The sequence below is a fragment of the Anoplolepis gracilipes genome, chromosome 1 (assembly GCF_047496725.1).
Source record: "Anoplolepis gracilipes chromosome 1, ASM4749672v1, whole genome shotgun sequence".
NCBI lineage: Eukaryota > Metazoa > Arthropoda > Insecta > Hymenoptera > Formicidae > Anoplolepis > Anoplolepis gracilipes.
Genome location: NC_132970.1, coordinates 6,014,073 through 6,037,460, shown reverse-complemented (window position 1 = coordinate 6,037,460; position 23,388 = coordinate 6,014,073). Strand labels below are relative to the sequence as shown.

Genomic DNA, 23,388 nt, shown 5'->3' with positions numbered 1-23,388 from the left:
GACAGTTTTCAGTTTACGATGGAAAAGACGTTCCAAGATAATTTTGTTCCACGCCAAATTCTCGTTATCGATTTTGCTTCAGTATGTTCTTTGCTGTTCATCTACTTCTTTGAAGAAAAGATTATGTGAGGCATCTCGTTATTTTAAAAATGTATCAATTATGTAAAAGCTCTAACTTGTTCGTCTTTTTAAAGACGTGTCTACTTTCCGCGTAATCTATTATTAGTATATCTATTTTTTTAAATTTATAAAACTACTTTTTGATGATTACTACTTAATTATAAAAATTTTCAAAATATAATCACAAATTAATTAATCTAACCTAACATTATACAAGTTTCGCGGATATATATGGAATATAATAACAATTTATTCCTTGTAATAATGAAACTTAATAACGAACTAACCGCTTAAACTATAGAAAACCGTAGTCTATTAAATTACTTTAGTACTTTGTTAATAATTAGTTTTTATTGTTAATAATAAATTAGCCACTTATTGTTCTTTAGTCTTAATGATGAAGCAAATCGCATCGTAAAAACTTTCACAATACTTTCGTACTTTTATATCGCATACTCGTAAACGCACTTGCGTAAATGCATACGTAACAAATCGCAAAATGAAATGGACTACAAAGAACGCTTTAATTTATTACACTGAAAGCAATTTTCTAAGTGTAGTGAGTAAAAGAATACAAATAAATCGTAATTGCTAGTTAACAGTAGTGACACGTAATAAAGATATCTAAGTCTTTCCGGCTCTCTCTCTCTCCCCCCCCCCTCTCTCTCTCTCTCTCTCTCTCTCTCTTTCTCTTTCTCTTTCTCTCAGTGCACGACAAATGGTATGTAATTAGACAATCTTCGTTTCTTAAATGCGTTCACAAGATAACATACGAGAATTAATTGTCAGAGTAACTTATTGCCACAGAATCAGTGTAAGTAACGTTGTTTCTCTACAAACCATTTTAAATGAACAATCATTTATTCCAAATTAATCTCTGATTAAAATCTAATTAGAATATCGTACACATACATATGCGCATAGCTGGAATAACCGTAATTCTAAATTCCACGAGCATATATCTCGACCTATTAATTAATCGTTCTTTTAATATGAAAAGCTCATAATTCATTGCATTGAATAATGTATTATTTTTCTAACGCAAATTACAAAAGCTTTTAAGCATCGAAAGAAAGAAATTTTTTTATAGTATTTTACTTTTAATATAATCTTGCTTAATACAAAAAATTGCCGGACACGATGAGCATAGGAAAATAGAAACATCCCTTACCGAGAATGCTTTGAGGAAGACCAAGCATTGTATGATGCCTTCCATCGTGTCCCCGGTTAAACAAAAGGTGCCGTTGAGGTGTCGTCCCTTGCGGCCTATCACGGAGCAGAGATTGGCCTGTACAAAGGCATTCTGTGATCGCGTGGCCGCTGTGAGAGCCGGATGGTGAGAACGGGAACTCATTAGACGTTCCAGCGAGTCCATGTCTTCTAATTTTTGATGTTTTTCCGTTTCAATCTCTCTCGAAATATCGGCCAAAAAGGGGTCACGTCGTAGCGTCGGAACATCGAACTCTGAGGCTGCGATTGAACATTAATCATGGTCTTTTCCCTTTCTTTATCGCATCGATGAACCAGTCTCGCCTTTCCTCGTCGCGTTAAATCCTCCGGTATGAGAACTACCACTTGAGTTGATCAGAAACACACTCGCAATCGCCGAAGAGGGTTTTGATATATTCACCGAAAAGAACATTATACAACATCAGAGAGAATATATTGCAGCAATTTAATTTATTCGGCGCTTTTATTTCACATAATTGGATCTTCTTCGCTGGACGTTGTAGATAAAAGTAATGTGAGTACTATTTCAATTTTATTTCAATGGAAAGATATTTTACTGATAGGGTCACTTCAAATATATTTAACTTATGAACTAACAACGACTGCCCCTTAAAGATCACTCGGAGCTTTGTAAACAACTGCAAAATGCAGTAAACACTCCGTGTTTTAGTTTAATTTTGTTAACAAACTTGTAGCTATATCAACCCTTTTCACTTCCAACTCGACAAAACGTCCTTGCATTATAACATAGCCGTTGCATTAACCACGACGGATTGTAAGTCTATTACAATCTATAGAAACTTTCCGACCGCAGACGTCAAGATTGAGTTACGGGCAGTGAACATATACAATCACCATGTTAAACGATGTTATCGCTCTTCTCCTTCTTGCTTCAAATGTTAGACATGCGGGCGCGATGCCGTGTTATATTTTGGAAAGCAGTGTACTGCTATTTACACGACAACATCAATTTAACTGACGGATGTAAAAGAAACTTCACTCTCTGTTTATACGTTAGGATTTCATGCGGTCGTTCGGCACTAAACGTCGTAAAGTTTGCACATTTGCAAGTACATACCAAAAAGTTCGTTAAGCAAGTTTGCTGTTCTCTTGCTCCATATGGTGAGCCATCAGCCGCGATGACTCAATCAATATCACTTACCGAGTCTGAAAAGTCTAACGACGGTACCTAACACCTTCTATTTTTCATGTTGCGCAACGTGCATCATGTTCGCTGTTGCGACCAATTCCACTCGACTAAATCCGTTTCCGTCGATATTTTTATATATTTTCAAACAAATCGAGCAGTTGCGCATTGTTGTCGCTCATACATCCGCGCACATCGCGAATATAATGAATAATACAGCAGCGACTCTTGATTCTAATAAATCTCGTTAATAAGAGAAATCGCCCGAATCATCCTATCACTATCTTTATTGATTTACCATATATTAGCGCACGCCTCGCGTGCCTCGCTCACATTTATGAATAAAGTGACACGTTTATCAGCACGAACTGCGAATTGTTGCGTTCGATTGATCTGTCAAATTTATCACTCTAAGAACTGCTCGATCCACTGGTCTATACTTCAGTTGTAGTAACAGTTGACAAATCATTATCGATCGCGTTGCCGCCCTGAACCTCCGTAAACATCATGAATCCGAGACGAGCGTCTGTTATCACTGTGTGGAAATGTAAATTCATCTCGTGTAACCATCCATTTGCTAGAGCTGAGCTCGGCGAAATTCTATATCCGTTTGAGGTACAGCAAAGATCCTTCCGTTTGTCGTGATTCACACAAAGCGACTCATTTCCTGAACTAAGAGATATTAAACAATTTCCAAGTAAAATTATTCGAATCGTGGAATTAAACACGGACTCTATTGCGGACAACAAGCGCGAGGCCCTTGAATCTTGCGTGAAATCGAATATACTTTCTGCGGGGGCGATGCCTTGATGGCCGTCTCCGTCGGACGATGCGTTTCTATTGTCTGCGGGCCGGTGTAGCGTCTTATTAAATCGCACATCTCGTAGCAGAGGAAGCAGATGCCGATAATCAAGAACGTATCCATCTCCCTATCCAATCACCGTAAATTTGTCAAAGATGTCGAGCAATCTTGTAAAATGCAATATTTCAAGGAATAAAAGATCTCAAGAGCTCTTGTGCCTAAAATGTTAAAATCTTTTTCAATGTCGTTTCTACTCTACTTCTTTCTTCATCTAAGACGTCCTATGTCGTCTACGATCATGGAGCCATTAAATGCACTTTATATCGCGTCTGGATGTAACGGCGAACGTTGTCGCCGTCAGCTTAACACCGTCAATAACGTTGCACTTCTGTCTGCGGATATTCCGCTTAGTCGTCAAAATTTAGAAGCGGAAGGCAGAGAGAGAGCAAATGGAGAACGCAATCTGAAGCAAATCCTCGATATTACAGCGGTCTGGCCGTTCGGAATAATGTCAATCACACGCTTTCATCTGAATGAGAAGTGTCGCTGGAGACGTCGAACGTTAACGCGTTACTGCTGCCGATGACAGCCACGTCGTTGATCAAGGACTTGGAAATCACGTCAATGATCCTACAACTACTATCGCTACGTCTCTCAGCGGACATCTCACTGATGGTACCACCGTTGTCCCAACATCCTGCGTTAGCAGAACGTTCCACGAGCTATCCCGAATCTTCCTTTCGCAAGAGATGAACACCGATCACGCACACGAGGTCGCTGAAGCGCGCGCTTCAGATACGATGGCAGCTCGTCGCCGCAAGCGGAAACGATCGAGAGGGAGCCACGTATTTGTGTTGCAAGGTGGTCACAGAAACAAAACATGGGCCATGTGAGCAACCATCCACCGGATATCACGACGTATACCCGTCACTTTAATTGTATCGATACGCCGCTAAGAGATGCGCACTCGATTGGAGGAAACAATCGCACAAGGATCGCACACAACACGCTTTTCGCGCCTTTCTTCGATGAACGAACGACGAATTAGATAGATCCAATCGACAAGATCTTATTCGCCAACAAATCTTTCGCGAGCACGTCTCGATCGGATCGAGATAAATCGCGATAAACGTATACAATGTAAACGCAAATCGCTGGGAACGAGAGCAGCGCAGTTATATCAGCGGGCTCGCAACGGGCCAGCGTATGACTAGCAGATACTCTCGGCGTGAGGGTGCGCCTTTATAAGAGAGAGGGTGGGCGGGTGGAAACGAGGGATGCTGGGCGACGGCGCGGCCCGCGGCGCCACCCCCGGCCCCTGCCGCGCGCGGCGTTCTCGCAAAATCCACCGGCTACCCCCTCCTTACTCCCTTCACCACCGTGTCCTCTCGCGCGAACACTCCCCCCCTCGTCACCTCTTAGCCACCCTCGTCCGCGGGGCGCTATTCGCCGTTTCACCCCAGCTATACTACGTTGTACGTCGGTCTTATTCTTCGTCATCCCTCTTCTTACGCTTCTTTCACTCCCTCACCCCCTTCAACCTCAAACTCTCTTGCCCTCCCATGCTCTATCGCGTTCTTTTATCGCATTCTTTATTCCTCGTGTCATCCGCGTGTATGTCGCGCGAACTTCGCGTTTTCTTCATCGCATATCTTCCGCCTTGCGCCGTTGACCCGACATTAAGCCAGCGGCGATTTTTACGCCAGGTCGGATATATTCAAGCGTATGAATGCACTTGTGCTGTCCGACTGGCGATCGCTATAATGCATCTTCCGGTATTTCTTAAGAAATGTTTCTAAAAGGGTGGTTCATTCTCTATTAGCAGATGATAATAATGGACATAAATTTATAAAGAAGAGGATAGAGAAAAAAAAAAGAGATTATAATTAAAATTGATATAGAGTAAAAACAGATTATGTATATACTATATCCATATTTAAACGGCTAAAATACGAATTATTCATGTACATCTTGTCCTGGAACTTCTTGACCCATGGAATCGAAATCGAAATCCAAGCGAAATCTTATATATGTCAGGCTCGCGAATTGCACTCTTATTACGAATGGAGTTTCGAGATTTCGACGATCGTGTATGATTCGCGCTACTGCATCGCAGTACAATGGTTGGCTTTTATTCCGAAATCTCCGTTCTAGCTCGGGATCGCTTATTCTCTTTTTGTTCACTTGTCCCATTTTCTTCAGAGATTCTTTATTGATTTCTCTATCGCAATTCCCATAAAATTATTTTAAACCGACGTATTTCCCTTTTTACAGAATTTCTTATATCTCTTTTTTCTGTTCGTTTATTGCACGCACATACGTACACAGGAACCGTTCGATTACATATTTCGTCCTCTTCTACTGATTTTTTCATTCAGCAATTAGCTCAATGTGACTTAATTAATTTTTAACTGCATTTACGTACATTTATTATCTTTAAATCTGTTGCTCGAAATGTCACTATTTTATGCTGTTTAATAATTCTTCTGCTATTTAATAATTCTTTCTTTTTTTTGTTTTGCTTTGGAATCATTAACTGTTGAAACAATTAAATTTATATATTTTTAATGTAAAAGTATACATATCGAAAGGATATTGAGCTCACATATTGTGGCTCAATATTCTCCTACTAATATATTCCTAATATCTTTCTAAAAAAAGATACTCTTTAAAAATCTGAATTATTATTATTACATAAGGAACATAAATATATTGCTGCTCTTCAATCAAACAGGAACAATAAGAACGTTTATCTCTTAAACTTTTGTCAAACCGTGTAACACTAATATGGGGTAAATGACCCATATATCCTTAACGAACTTTCGCGAGCGCCGACCGACTTCGTGCATCATGAACGGGGAATTTACGACGGATATCCCGCGAGATTAGGTGCGCCAGGTCGACAAATTGTGAGTTTGCATTTACGGTACATACCATCGACGCAACTGTTCGTCCCAAGTTTGTCGCTGGTTTAATTGGCTTTAATAAAGTTCGGGGAGTCACGCCGGAGAAGACGCGAAATTAACGATCGCGGTCCGTTGCGCGAGGTGCTAAGCGGTTAAAGAACCTTCTCTGGGGAGAACCTTCTCATCCCGAGATCCCCGTCACATGGCCAACATTTGTCCCTTACTTATACAAAAGGGTAATCTCAAGAGTGACCTCAGAAAAAGAGAGAGAGAGAGAGAGAGAGAGAGAGAGAGAGAGAGAGAGAGAGAGAGAGAGAGAGAGAGAGAGAGAGAGAGAGAGAAAGAGAAAAGGTAACCGAGAAGTAAGTTTAATATCACCATTTAGCCGTTCAGTTCACCACCAACTTTTTCATTTCAGATATAATCACCAAAAGATTTCCTTTTAGGTTGCTTTTAAACACAAAACGTTTAAACGTGAAAGAACAATAAGAACATTTACTCTTACTGAATACATGAAAAATGGCTCGACATTATCAGCGAATAGCTCGGTTCACGAGAGTTGGATTATTTAGATTGCTCTCTACCATCTTACGTTTACACAAAGAAGTAGACGACGAAAAGTATAGTACGAAGACGATATGAAAATGGCGCGTTGATTGCTTTATGTTTGTTATATCCGGTAACGCAATTTAAAGTCGCAGTAAATCACCAGACACAGCTCATCTGGAAAATGCCGTGCCTGTGACACGGTTATTTCATTTGGAAAACGACTCGAAGATTTATGCGGATCCCATTTCGTATTCTAAGACTATCGTTCAAGGCGTGAATTTACGGATAAACACGTCACGTTTGTCGCGGACGGCAACGCTTTCTTGAATCTGAACTACGCTGAAACATTGTAATCGCAGGTAAACTGTAGGGGTCAGTGCTTTACACGCTAACAACAAGTCGATAATTGGTGTCCGTTAAAAGCAGATAAGGTCACCAGTGTCGCGCTCGTCTAACAACTTCTATCTAATTGCTCCATATTTTCGATATAATATTTTCGAAGGTAGAATATTTATATTAATGAGTGTCTTTGACTAAATCTTCATCGTCTAATTATTTCAGATACCTACTACAAATATATGAAGATATATTACCTTATGCATTTATCTTTATGCACTTGCAAATTTCGTGCACACAAATTTCGCAGTAATGGAAAATCGATTATACGTAAATCACTTTACAGTGCACATTTTACGGTTTCGTGTTAAGAATATTAACTTCTCCCCACCGTGTACGATAACCGAACATTTCTATTTATATATACTTCTATATGTACACTTATATATATATATATATATATATATATATATATATATATATATATACACATATATCTTGATACATATTTGATTTCAATATAAGCTAGTTCTATTCGTACGTACGCGAATGTACGTTCATGTCTAGTAGACAGTCTTTTCCATTTTTTTTTTTTCTTATCAAACGCTGTTTGAGGCAGGCATGTAAAACTCGTTGCAAAATTCTTTTCTCGGGATAGAGGCGCTTCCATCTTTACGAAAAGCATATTGTATCCCGCGGCATGAATTCAGATTCAATTCCTCTTTCATTCGACACCGCTTCCTCCGAACCAATACGATGAACGTTCTTTCGCCGTGTTGGACATAGAGATTTGTTGAGGCGCACAGCATGTCGTTGAAATGTATGTAGCTCGTAGTTGAAATGATTTTTTAGAATATTATGCAGATAGCGAATGCGTGTAATATAAGTAATATAAGTTTCAGTACATCACATTATAACAAATGGTGCTGGTTTGTTGGCTAAAACGGTACACCAAATGAAAGGATAATTAATTACGAGAACAAAAGCTTACGCGAGTCGGATCGATAGAAAACGGCATAAATATACAAGGTGTTCAAAATTAAATGTCAAAACTTCGAAGGCGTATAGGAAGTCGATAAACTAAGAAAAAAATTCGTTAGATATTTATCTCGTTTTGGCTTTGTTTTGAAGAAAATAGCAAAAAAACATATGGTCATTTTATCCAACATTAGAATGTACGTAGCATATTGCGACAGGTGTAATTAATTTACTTGTAGATTTCTGATGAATAACTGATTATTTCATAAGAAAAATGAAGAAATGTAAATGTAGACAAACCAAAATAAAAATATCATAATTCCGTTATCGTGTATTTATAATTCTCTAATTATACTTCAAGAAGATTTTAAATTTATTTTCTTTATCTATATAAAGACTTTAATTTTTCTGAGTGTATTTTGTTTGAAAATCGTTTGTGTTTAATTGTGAGTCTGCTTTTAACGTTCGTGACAAATTAATTTTTTATAATTAACAATTTTACTTTAGTCATGATGTCAGCCGACATTTTTTAGTAATAACAAATTTTGTAATAAAAGACTAAAAAGTATCGGCTGAGGTCATGACTAAAAAATGAAATTGTTAATTACAAACAAAAGCTAATTGTTAATAACAAAAAACTAATTTGTGATAAACAATGTTAAAAATAAACGCACAATTAATTACGAAGGATTTACAAACGAAATATACTCATAAAAGTTACAAATAATCAAATTTAATAATTTACGTCAACTAGTACTTTCATGTACTTTCTTTTCTTAATTCTACGTTCTACAACTTTCATTTCATGATAAAATAAACAACAAAGTTTTCATCAAAAAATATAAAACAACATTAAAATTATTCAATTTATCGAAAAGTATTATGAAATAAAAATTGTAGAGCATGAAATTAAGAAAAGAGAGTAATTAAAATCTTCCTAAAATATAGTTAAAGAATTGTAAATAAATACGTAATAAAGTAGGATTATTTTAATCTATTTATTGTAAATTGTTTATTTTAGTTTGTTTATGTTTATTTCTTTTTCTTATGAATTAATCATTACTCATCAGAAGCGTATAAGTGAATTAATTACATTTGTCATAATATACCGTGTATAAATTCTGACATTGAGTATACCAACATGATTTTTTGCAATTTTCTCCAAAACAAAATAAAAAGGAGCAAATCTCTTTTAAGTCTGCAAGTGAAAAAAACCTTCTTTTTTTAGTTTATTGATTAACTACACGTCGAAGTTTTAACATTTAATTTCGAGACACCCTGTACTGTTCTACTACTGTGTTTCTGTTCTTTATGGCCTTCGTTCGTTATATTATCATTGAATTTGTGAAAATAATTTATTATCAAAGATAACAACGTTACATTACATCCTCTGTATTTTTATCCTATAAAATCCATTTTTTATTAATAAATTATTTCTTTTTCCATTTTCTGCTTAAAATAAACTAAAAATCATAAAATAGTTGTAATAAGATTTTATTTATATTAGAACATTTTTATTAAATAATAACCGAATACGTATTTGATATATATTAAATGTTATATAATTCGGGTTGATTAAATCGATTATAATGAGGTCTCTGATCAGTCTAATTTCATAAGCCGTTTGCTGATTGGATAGAGGCAATTGATGCTCAATCTTGACCTAAATATGCCAATATCTATTATGCATTAAGATACGCATATATCGCCACTAAACTGATACATCGAAATAAAAGTTCTATGTTATGAAATTTTCATGCAACGAAAAATGTTAGCTAGCAAATTAAAGCGTAATTAATTTTTATCTATGCTGTATGCATTAAAGAATTAAAGCATACAGCTAACTAATCCGTCACAAAAAAAATCTACTAAAATGAAGAACTACTGAAATGAATCTAACTAAAACGATTTTACTAATAACTGCGAAAATAGAGATTACATTGCTAGAAAAGACATATCTGATATATATGCACGAAAATGCATCTTTACCTGCGCGTGCGCGACCACATGCATACAGGCCATTCAACTATTGATATATTTCGACATTTACGACTTTAAGTTACTTCGCTTAATATATGGTAGGACTTAGATTATAAATTCCCTTACTTCCAAATGTGTGTCTTCTTCAATATGTGTGTACGCCGAAAGAGATTTTAACTGATCGTAGCCTTATGCCCAATTTTATTATATTTTACATACATTTATTTGATCTATTAATATGATGGAAGTACTTCAATATGTCTTATGACAAATATATTCAGGTATATATGTATACCGAAATTAAGGAAATCACGTGTATAAATATAATTTCATATAATGACGAAATAAGAAATAATTACTTAGATGAGAACAACAAGTTGATCAAAAGTCTGGAAATTTATTCGTTACTAAAATTCGTTACTTTGTCATATTACGTTGCTGTATTATGTCCACGCTTTAATCACAAATAATATAATTTTATGTATAGCGCAATAGCTGAATGTAAATTTCATTAAATGACTTATATTTCTGCGTTAATGAAATATATTATATATAAACCTGAGTACATTATCAATAAATATAAACTCTGCACAATGGCATCAAATATAGATATTTTAATAAAAGAGCTCAATGCGCGATCAAATATGAAAACATCAAACAAGTTTAGACAAAATAATAAATACATTATAATTTAAAGGCTATTAATTTTTTATATCATAAAAAAACCATATATATCAAAGCAATATATATATATAATATGTTAAAATAGTTTTAATAAGATTTCATTTATATTAAAACATTTTTAATTTAATAACCGAATACGTATTTGATATATATTAAATGCTATATAATTCGGGTTGATTAAATCGATTATAATGAGGTCTTTGATCAGCCTAATTTCATATATACAATATATATATATATATAAATTACAATTGTAAAATGTTTATGTGTATAATATATGTACATATAATTATATATGTATAATCATATATACAATTAAAGCGAAATTAAGCTGTAAAACAAATCGAGAGAAATTTTCTCAATAAACAAAATCTGGATTATATATGTTCATTAAGCAAAATCCCAGCGTAATCTATATTATATTCATAAAACAAAAATAAACAATAGTGCATTTTCATTAGAAAGATGTATTCTTGATTATACTGATTATACCAGATATAACTGTATAAATACACGTAAGAGAAATATCTTAAAATATTTTGATAACATATACAAACAAACATAAAATATACATGTAATATTTCTATTAATGAAGAATGGAAAAATATTCTCGTCAATTTTTTTATCTTGACGATAGAAAAATATATGTAGAAATATAATATGTAAGAATAGAAAGAAATAATATATATATCTTAAGAAATTAGAAACATATATCGTAATGGAAATAATACGTATTTTTTTTCTTTCGTCAAACAGACTCAAGACAAATTGTGTGACATTCTGTTACGTGTAAATTTCTTTCTGCCAACGAAAAAGAATCGACAGCTACTCTTTTTTTTCCAACGTCGCAGCAATATTAAATCAAGATATTTGTTCTCGCTTGAAAAGTATAGTCACTATCAAACGCATCTGTTATTTCTCTTCTCTTTTTCGCTAGATGTTATTTTCTGTATTGCAACGTTTGATAGCAGTCACAGTTGAATTTTTCAATCAAAATAATAAAATGTATAAATGTATAAATTTAGGCCAGGCGTTCTATTAAAATGCATTTCTCATACAAAAATTCACTTGTTCATATTAAATTATACAATTTCCATATAAATGGCAAATATTTTATTAAAACGCCAACAACAGCAAGAATAATAACAATACCATAATACTCTTTTAAAATAAAAATTAAAAACAAAATTAAAATATATTGAAAATTAAAATATTTATTTTTGTTCTTTATCCTTGGTTTTTTATACAAAAACTAATTTTATCAATAATAAAGTGATTTGAGATACAAGAATATTAATAAAATAACTAAAAATATATTTAAAAATATATAAAAATATATAAGGTTTACTTTATTCAACTGACAAATACTGAAAATAAGAGAGAATTTTAAAAATTGTCAACCATTCCCTCAAGGGAATGTACGTGCTTGATGTCGCTAAGATAGCCACGAGAAAATAATAAGGAAGACACGGACAACGCGGAAATACGTAAGCACAAGCATAATTATATTTTACGAAAGATGCAGAAAGAGAGACGGTCTTTTTCTCTCTCAACGTATGACAATAGCAGGAACAGTCATAGAAGTCCAGCAACAGGAGGTGCTCACCACCTAGGTGTTACGGGTTGCAGAGTTCTTTCTGTTAAGCATGAACTGATTTTCCTTGTCCGACTTTTCGCCTTGGTGCCTCTTCCGTCCTACTACTATCTAACCGTGTTCTCTCGAGGTAGAGCACCGTTGCAGCAACGGTGTCTTTTAAATTTTGAAAGCACAAGACGAGACGCGCTGCGTCGCGCCGCGGGGAAATCTCATTTTCCGCGAACCCTCGCATTCCGAGAAGCCGGTACCACCGGAAAGGTCGGAAGATTTATTATGCACTTTCTTCTTCTGCAGATAGAACGTGCGTCCCTTCGTTACACAGTGCACGTCGGCAAGACCTGACCTAACCGATGCGGCACGAACTCAAGAACTCGATTCGCGAGAAAAGAAGGATGACGATGGGCACACTATCCACTCTCCGCGATCCCATCTCGAGAATATGTGCACGAATACAATATCAAACAATATAATAAATTATTTCCATAACCAAAAACCATCTTTGGTACAAATAGCACGTACATCCGATAATACGGTTATCTGAGTTTTCATACGAGGTACATAAATAAAAACACTCGATAATGTATTGTATGTAATGGATACGATAATTTGGAGAGAATCAAACATGACATTACACTCATGCTCGGTAACAAGTAAGTGATACATTTTTGGACCGTTGCGTTGTCAGCAAATCCCATTTAATTGTGTTAGCGTAAACATCGATCGAGTAAATAGTACGTTTAAAAAGCTATTGAACTAAACTGTTCAACGATTGTTTTTGTTAGTAACATATATGTGTTATGATTTCAAGTTGCATTGTTGAAGAAATTTGTTTGTCTCATTTTGCTTAAAATATTAATGTCATATAATATTTATTTATATATTCATAATCATATTCATAAGATATTTATTTATATAATCAACGGAGAAATACGTTGAATAATAAAAAGTAACAAATATAGAATAATATCAGAATAGAACCAATAAATGACAATTTGAAAATTCACGAAACACGATCAATTTGTTTTATTGCTAATAAAAACCAGATAGCCAATAAATGCAATAAAACTATCTAGCTATAGTCAGGTGTTATCAATTTTCAAACAACGTTTAGAAAAAACTAGAATACGGGAAAATATCATGACATACTTATTAGGATATTCTGTAATTGTATTAAAAATATTCAATTATTTAATCAATATTTTTAATTCTGTGACTGTATTTTTTGCTACAAAAAATATTGAAATGTAATATATATATATATATATATATATATATATATATATATGTATACACATTTTTTATTTAACCGTTTAATATATTACATTTAAATATATATGGATTTTTATTTATTATTATTAGTGATTTAGTTTATACATATACATATACATATACACACACTCACACACACACATATATATATATATGTATAAATTAAATATAAAAAAGTATTCTCTCTTTACAAATACTAGTGCATTTACAACAGAAACTTGCGATAACAACTTGAGCAACGCGAACTGCGATGGCACAAAATGATAGAAAATATGAAAATAGCGCGACAAGTTAAGTCTTACCGAATAAAAAGATAGAACTTCGCGGAAAATGTATACTTCGCAACTCGCGACGAATATAACGAAAGAACTATTTCGCTTAAAAGTATTTTTCCTTGTCCCTAGAAGATAATCGCGTCGAGGTAACTTTAGTCTCGCCAGTAGAGTTTGATGCGGAATTAGCGCAAAGTACAACGAGAATAGTATCTGCAAAACGTTATTAAGGTACTTGACGTAATAACGTCGTCATTAAACTTCCTCATTCGTTTCAATGAAGCTACCGATGATGAAAGTGCGATTGATTGTCGCGAGCATACGACTTACGGAGAACGGAAACGTTGTTGTAAAGTTGGAACGCGAAATGAAACATTATGTAATAACAGACTCTTCGCGTGGATCGAACCGTTCTCATAGCGAAGAGATTATCTTCCGTTCTGCTTTTACTGAGATAGAAACGCACAAATCATCAATAGAGATGCTATCCCTTTTATCCTTACATGAAGGATATGACAGCGCAGCTTTTTCCTTCAGACATTGCGGCGACTGAGCTTTAACGAAAATGTGTATATATATATATATATATATATATATATATATATATATATATATATATATATTGTATATATATATATATTTTTGTTATATTATATATTTACTTATATTTAGCTTCTTATCGAACGGCGTTGAATAAAAGGTAAAGTACATAAGGTAAAGTAATACAGCGATAACAAAAATATAGACAAAATATGAAAGGGTCCAAACAATAAGGATACCATAATAGATTATCTCAGTGAGAAGAGATAGAATGTGATAGAATAACGTTTTGATATATAAGATGCTGAGTTTATGACTTACTTACGCACAAATTTGAACAATAGTCGGCTAAAAATGCTCGTTAAATACATACCTGAAACAAAAATAATATTAAGAATATTAGTTAGGTAATCAATAATCTCAATTAAATTAATAAAAATAGATAACATTGAACATTTATACATTTTAAATTACTTATAATAATTTTTACATATGCACAAGAATATGATAGAAATAGTTTAAAAATCAGAAAATTAAAGTATAATAATAAAATGATAAAATTCAAGATAAACGTGAAAAATCTATCAGAATTTTTGTGTCGCTAGAGGAAACTCTAAAATCCTTTGGCACGTGAAACACATAAAAGGAACATTAAAGTGAACAAATACGCTCACTTGTTATGTGAGATCTTCACGCGATTCAACGACTTATCGCGCCACAGGATTCTATAAAGACTTCTTGAAATCACGTATTACTTCCCAAGATTTTTGTCTCACAAAATTCATTGGTGTTTATACCATCTCAAAAAAGATAGAAAGAAAAAGAGAAATTAAGTTTAAGAAAACAAAATTATTTGATAAATAAACTGATAATTTTACCATAAATTAATTAACACAATTACAAATCATAAATCTTAAAAAATAGATTTAATCAGAAATAAATAAGGTACTTTCTCAAATAAATTAAATTTTTTAAAATTAAATATTAACTTTTATCTGCCGAATAATATAATAATCTGAAGTCCATATTAGTATTTTTTATCACGTAAATTATATCTCAATATATTATACATATGATTGCATTATCAAGATAAACATTTTTGAGAAAAAAATGTTAGTAATTTATCAAACTTTACTTCCAAACAACAAAAAAATATACAATATAAATGATATGAGGTTTGAGTTCAGGTATCCTTATTTTTGCCTGCATCATCTAGATTGCTTTCTCTGAATCTTGAATACCGCGGATATAAATTGTTTGCCTGGTAGCGAAACTTCTTACGATAATATTTTATTTTGTTTTTTTCTCTTCGCTACGTATGCCCTGTTTCGCTATTCGCATAGATTACTTTCATCGTAACATATTCACGCACGTCCAAGAAACTTTGACATTGTCGATAGAATCTCAAGAATTTGTCGATAGATCTCAAAGGATTTTTTCAAGAAAAATGAAGTCTTTGTCAAGACTACATACGCAATAAATATTATACAAAAAGAAAAATTTTCAATATTCTTTTATGCACCAAACACTATGCGTAAACATGAAATATTTTAATTATATATACATATAAAATTTCATTTACATTTTTTCCTTTCCTTCTTATATAATAATTTCAACCGTTGCTGGCATTCTCATTTTCTGAATAGTTTCAAAGCGATTCTAAAAGCAACCACGAGAAAACCGCACAAAAGTAAATCGGATGCCCGAAAGAGGATTGCGTGGAGATTGTTTAGTAACCTATGCGTCAAAAGAAAGAAAGATCGTATATTATGTCAAGGATAAGACATGTATACACGTACGGATGCGGTTGACTATACTTGTCTTTATATATTTTTTAAGCTTACACAAGCTTCCTTTCTGGGGTACCAGAGCTATTCAGTACAAACACGATATATCATATAATCACGGAGAGTTCATTCTAATCGTTATAACACTACCAACAGATGCATTGTTCGGACTTTATTCCTATTTTTTTTGGCGGGCATTGTGATAATACATAGCTGGGTGCATTGTCTAGTCGAACAATATTTTTATATTCACCCGGCTAAAACATTGTTATGGTTGCGGGCAAAACTGCAGTTTCACTAATCTATTTTTCTACAATATATAGTAGTACATATTTGCATCGTTAACTATTTACGTAGGTGAGTTTAAAAAAATATTAAAAAACGCATAAATTTTTTAATTGTGTATAACTATTAAAAGAATGTTTCTTTAAATCTAATTTAAACGATAAAGAGCGGATGTTAAGATCTTTCAAGGATTTGAAAAAGATTGATAAAATCAATCTTATTGGCATTTCAAAGTATCAGTTTAGTACCATTAAAAACCTTCTCTATATCCGAAACGGCTCACCCTTTGTAAAACTTTCTAGTGATCTCTTGAATGATTTTCCACTCACTGTGTAACTACCGTGTAAAATGAAGGTAACAGAGCTCTATATTCTGCCCCGTAACCATCCTTAACTTTCAATCCCGACAAGTTTGTCCAGCGTATGTCCCCGAAGGCGTCGAGCTCCAGGGCGCTGGTGAACAAGTGAGTTTAGCGGAGTCAGTTAACTTCTACGCCGACCGGTGATTGTATCAGGTCAAACCATTTAACTATCTTTCTCTCTCTCTCTCTCTCTCTCTCTCTCTCTCTCTCTTCCTTGGGAGTCATTCACTCCCTTAGTTAAGATTGTCTGCCAAACGATCGCCGGCTGCGATGACACGGCACGAAGATAGGAACGAGTACTTGGGATTAAAAGGAAGATCGTGCTGGTCAATATGTATCACAAGCTCGTCTTCAAACCGGATGCAATTTATTACGGCCCGATGGGCTTGACAGGGCGCGGTGTAATGAGAGACGGAAGGAGACGACGGATGATAGGAAATGCGCTCTGAAGAGAGAACTTACCGGCGATATATTTAAGTCAGTTATATCACTTTTCGCTCTGCACACACACACACACACACACACACACACACACACACACACACACACACACACACACACACACACACACACAAGCGGATTTAACATCTTTAATTGACTATAAAATGTTTAATATTAAATTACGCGATAAATATTGAATTTTATCATTACAATGAATCTATGACTGAACTATGACCATATCATGATCAATAAATGCGATTATAGGGAGTGATACATCATAATATTCGATTTATTTAAAACAGCTAATTCAATTAGTTTAAAGCTTTTTAATCGGTATTTAATTGGTATTACGTGCAAATATTTTGTAACGTTATTATTTCGCATTACTTGCGTTATTATTACCTTGTACACCTTTTAACAATTTTTTATTAAATAGATATTAAAATTTTTATTTTACGTTATACATTATAAGGTTGAATTAAAAAAAACATATAGCATATAATGCTAGATTCTATATATGGTCAATTTGGAGACATTTTTTTCCTTAGTGTCAAAAGAGGTCATAATTTTTTATAAACTTCCAATTTTCGCCATTATATATTTTTGTAACTAAGCCTTAAATGAAAATTTTATTAAAGTAAATTCCATTTAAAACTAACTGAAAAATTTAATTGTGTTAATTTTTTTAACTCCCCAAAATTTAATTTGCAAAAAATTCTTCTTTTTCAATCACTTATAACTCGAAAATTATTGATGCCTCAACATTTTTCCTGAACAAAAATCATCTTCAAATTGATCAGGGAATTTGTCCTTATACGTCATATATATTTTTCCAGTTACATCCTATATTGTATTATATGTGTATTTATATACATATATGTACCTATATATATGTATATATACTATATTGTTCCATAATCATTGTATAACATTTTAATAACTCGACCAGGTTGATCAATTTTTATAATTTATAATACAAAAACTATTACAATCAAATTTTTATATTAAAATTCACGATTCTAATCAACAGATTGGATCACTAAATTATTTTTAGAGTATTGTATAACACACTCTATTATGTTCATACAGATTAATAATATAAATTAATCAAAGATGCAATCTAAATTTTGTGTATAAAAAAAAACACGTACGCATATATATATATATATATATATATATATATATATATATATATATATATATATATATCATATAGCAGCTTAAATATAATATCAACTGATTAGTCTGCATCAAAGTGTTCGGAATGTTGAATCCATGAAATGATCCACTTGTTTAATTTCACAAAAACCACAAAGATCTCTAAGTTTTAGACTTCGACGAGGTCGCGTTTAAAACCTACAATCACTTTTTTCCCCACATTTTTCAGTTCATTATGCCGTAAATTGCAATACGGAAAACTTTTACTATGCCGATTTCAGTAAAAAAAAATCGTAACGGATTTGTTGATCGATGCAATATAAATATAATTTTATTTTTTTATTCTATTATTTAAATTAAAAGATTTATTCAGAATTTATTAACTTCTATTATTAAAATTGTATAATTATTGTTGTCTAATAGTTTAAGAATATCATATAATTAAAGAATTACTATAATTTTTGTCTATTTAATAAAAATATTATAAAACTGTTTCTAAAATTATTATAAAACTGTTTTTAAATGTGAATAAGCTCTCTAAACCTAATTTAAAGTAAGAGCTAGAGAGATATTCGAGTGTGCCAATTAAAACATTCAACTTAAGTTACATTCACTGATATTAGATCGTGTTGCCGGCACTTTAAGTGCAATTTCGAAACTGTACAAATTAATTCGTAACTTTATGGTAATAACTTTAATAAACCGATATTATATACATATATCTACAACTCCGTTAAATCTCGCGCGCATTTGGCATTAATTATCAGGGACGAAAGTCAATTTGTTGCTACACTTTGAGCACTTTGAGATAACGATCCGGAGTTGCGCCAAAACCAGAGCAATTTATCTACCTATGTGTAGCTTCTGTTAGTTGCTAAATTGACAACATCACTGAAGTGTGGTGTACGCGTACGCTTTAAGGCCACTACTACATTCATTATCTACAGTAACGTTATTCACATACTGTTGAGAGAAATTCCAGATTCCTAAAGCCTCAATCCTTTCTCTGTATTCTCAATTTAATTATATCAATATACAGTAGTGTAGAGATTTATTTCATCGTTTATTGTTATACTTTATCTCAAAATAAGTCAGTTAAATTTTTGATGAATTTTCTATCTTGATTAATGGAACTGTTAATCCGATTTTGACATATCGGCTATAACGGAATTTCATTGTATGATTTGGCTTAAATCTGGCTTTAATATATCCTATGCAAAGTATTTTTCATATTTCAATATTACTTGCATTTTTATATAATTTTAATAATATCGAAATATCACAATAATTTATTAATCTCAAAGAAGGAATTATAATTTAGCGAATAAAATATTACAATACAGATTTATCAGACTTTCGTAAGGACTATTCACGTTTTTCAAATAATTATCATCGTTGAAAGCCAGTGAAGTATAAGATTAATTCTATTACATTTTTCGTGCGTTCCTCTTTTCTCTTAACGCTTTTAATTCCACGCGATTAATCGAGGTATGCATGGAGAAAGATAGCGGACGAAAATGAACGAATAAGGTTTAAAAGCACGCGTTCCTCCAAGGAACGAATTAAATTCAAACTTGTTGGGAGATAGGCGGTTACTATTGTCCAGTACTTACCATTTTTATTTGCCCCTAACAAAGTGAGAATGTGCGAACAAAATAAAAACAATCGTTCTGGTTTTCCGCAATTTATTGCGACGGAATTTAGAGCTTTATCCTTGACACGGGCAATAATAAAAACTTGTAGTTATTAAAAGTAGCTCCGTTAAACGAACAGTTATTAAATAATATTAAATATCCAATCTTTTAAAGTGACATATACCATGTATGCATTGCACAATATGAACAAATGAACACAAAGTACATTTGACAATTTGTACTTCATAGACGTATGCGCTTTCATCACATGCGGCTGTTTGTAGTTGCATAAACATAAAACAAGAAATAAATCTATTGGAAGCGTAGTTATTTCTGTAGCTGCCCCATCTTTTTGAAGAATGGATGTAATGAAATTTTACTCGCGTTAATGGCTAGGTAGTAATTCAATTTTATCGAGAAAAGAAATTAAGTAATTCCATTTCCTTCTGTCATATACCGTGTGATATACTCTTTAGACTCGCTGAGAAAAAGGCTACTGACGTACAATCTACAGCAATAAAACATAAAAAACCTACCGCCTGTATGTTTCTGCGAATAGATTTCTCAAGACAAAGATATGTACAAATAATCAAAGATATACAATATCAAAAAATAATATTATTCAATATTAATATATTTTTATTATTACCTATCTAATATTAATATAAATATTAATATATTTTCTCAATATTTTAAATTGATTTAGTAAAAACCACAAATATATTACAATTTATAATATAATATAATTTATAGCACACACACATTAATTGTGCTATTTTAATATCTTATCTAATTGTACATCTATTAAATTATTCTTAAGTATATTAAATAATCACAGACATACAAAATGTGATTACACATTTATACGTAACGATGTAAAATTATTCATGAAATATTTAAGTAATTTTCAATTAGACCTCAATGCGACGCGGAGACCCGCCAATAAGAAGCGTAAACTTTTTTAATTAAAGGGCTGTCCCCCGAGTTTTAAATGAGTTAGTGACGCTGACGCGAATAGTAGAGAGAAAGTGAAGCGTGTGCGAAAAGAAGAAGAAGTAGAAGCCAGATAAAACGGGACAGTAATGATGGTACAGCGATAGAATCATGGTAGAGGAAAAGAGAAGCTTTGAATCAAGTATCATAATCTCCGGAAGCTTTCTATGTTAAAGACAGCTACGATTATCATGAAATCGCTCGATTTAATTACCACAATTATCAATTAACAATTCCATTGTAAGAGGCCTTTACGTTAATATTTACGGTAATACAAGAACATCAATTACTTGATATAAGACAGTATCTTTTATTATTTGTATACGCAACTCTATATGTAATTTCAAATATAAAATTAAAAATATTATTATTTTCTCCTTTCTTTCTATCTTAATAAAAAATGTATCATATTTGAGCAATTTATCGTGAACATCATGAAATGTTTTAATTATATTTATCTTTATAGTTCCAAAACGGTTTTAAAATAATATTTAATATACAACATTATTTAATATACACTTTTACTGGTTATTAAATTGTATGTAATTTTAAAATTATAAATTATAAATCAATATTATACATAAAAGTTACAAAACAAAAATATTTGCGCATTCTAATTAAAATTATATTTTATATACATTTCGCGTATTTTTTATACATAATGCGTTATAAATTATTACATTTATTTTATCTTTCTATCTTTCCTAATTGCGAGCAATAAAGTAGAAATGCGAGTAGATACAGTAGATTATCCCGTTAATATATGCGAAACACTGGAACAAAGCTGTTAGATATTACTGATCTCATTAAAAAGTAAGTGTCTACGATGTTACGTTCGTATATGCGGCGATACAGCATTTATAAAGGAAGTTAACAGCTAAAGTAACAACTCAGTATATTGCTACCCTCGTTACGTACAAAATTTTCCACAAAGCAACCAGGAAAGGAAAGTATTATTAATTTTAAATAACGGCGCATGGATGAGGGGATAAAGAATCTGTCACAAGAATTTGTTAAAAAGTGAAAGATTTTTATTTATCCTACGAATGCCTTTTTTTATTCTTAGATAAAAAAATATATATATATGAGTTTAAAAACAATTAATAAATGTAAATTACATAAACCTACAAAAAATCAAGTCAATGAAAAATCAAGTTATTATTTAAAGTAATTTTTCACAATATTATCTTCATAAGAAGCTAATGGAACAATATATAAATTTCTTCAATGTCCTTCTGTCTGCAATGCATTTGTTCATTCTGTCTAAGAAAAATATCACTGGAAATTAAATCTAAAGAAAATTAATGCTGAATATTCATGATACGCTGCTGAGACACAATCCTTATACACGTATACAAGTACTTCAACAAGATAAAATGAAGTATCTATATGCGAAAGCATATTTTTCTTCTTATATGTAACTTGATATATTCGAAAATGTTACATTATTGATAATATTTTTTTGTGACAGTTGTATTACTATTAATGCATTACTATTAATTATGTCATTATGTAATCACATTCTATATTAATTAGAATTATAGCAATTCATATGTAATGAAAAAGAAGATAAATAGAAGATGATTAAAATCTGTTTTCTTTTCGTGAAAAAGCATAATCGGCACAAAAAAGAATATCATAAATAAGATGGTAGGAGCACGAAGCACGATTATCTTTTTCGCGGTGGTTTTATTCACATTTCGATTGTCTCCCAGACAATGAGCTTCTCGAAAAGTTCAGTAAAAAAACTTAGGCGCAATTTTTAATACGCTTAAAAAGAATTTGTCCCATTTTTGCTGTGCATGAAATTTTTAGCAATATTTTCAATAAATCGAAAAAGACATTTCGTGGAATATGCAGCAACGAATTTTAGACGAAATGCAGAGAAACGCTTTCATGGAATTACGGGCGTTAAGAAAATAATTTTTATTAAAATCTCGAAGAAAGACTTATACAGAAAGTATTGTATGGTAAAGGTATTGTTAAAGTTAGTACATATTAAATATATGTATTGCTGACAATTAATGTACACTCATAAACTTGTATATTTTTGTTATGAATACAATAAAGATTAATAATCCTTTAGCGTTCTATTTTTTACTTTATGAAATACAATTAAATAATATTGTAAATTAATAAATGGAACTTTCTCGTTTTTCCATGCGTATTCAGAACACTATATGCGCAAGCTATAATTAAATACAACAAACACATTTATATCATAGAATAGAGAGGTAAAATAAATACAAAGCTAATATCGTTGATATCAGCAAAATGAAATGAATATTGCAGTAAATTTATTGAAATTTATTGAAAATA

General features: G+C 32.2%; 1 protein-coding gene across 17 annotated transcripts in view; it reads right to left on the bottom strand.

The window, feature by feature from the left end:
• Positions 1-23,388, bottom strand: part of Rg (A kinase anchor protein rugose) — a 310,256-nt gene that overhangs the window by 187,892 nt on the left and 98,976 nt on the right. For 4 of the 17 annotated variants that reach the window (XM_072900511.1, XM_072900527.1, XM_072900536.1 and 1 more), the window contains exon 1: positions 1,292-4,570. The exons of 6 other annotated variants lie outside the window; for them this stretch is intronic. In XM_072900511.1, coding sequence (XP_072756612.1) covers positions 1,292-1,495 — 204 coding nt within the window. In that variant the 5' untranslated portion in view covers positions 1,496-4,570. Of the gene's footprint in view, positions 1-1,291; positions 4,573-23,388 lie in introns of those variants that run through there. 7 more of the 17 variants (XM_072900491.1, XM_072900518.1, XM_072900554.1 and 4 more) reach the window with 4 other exon arrangements.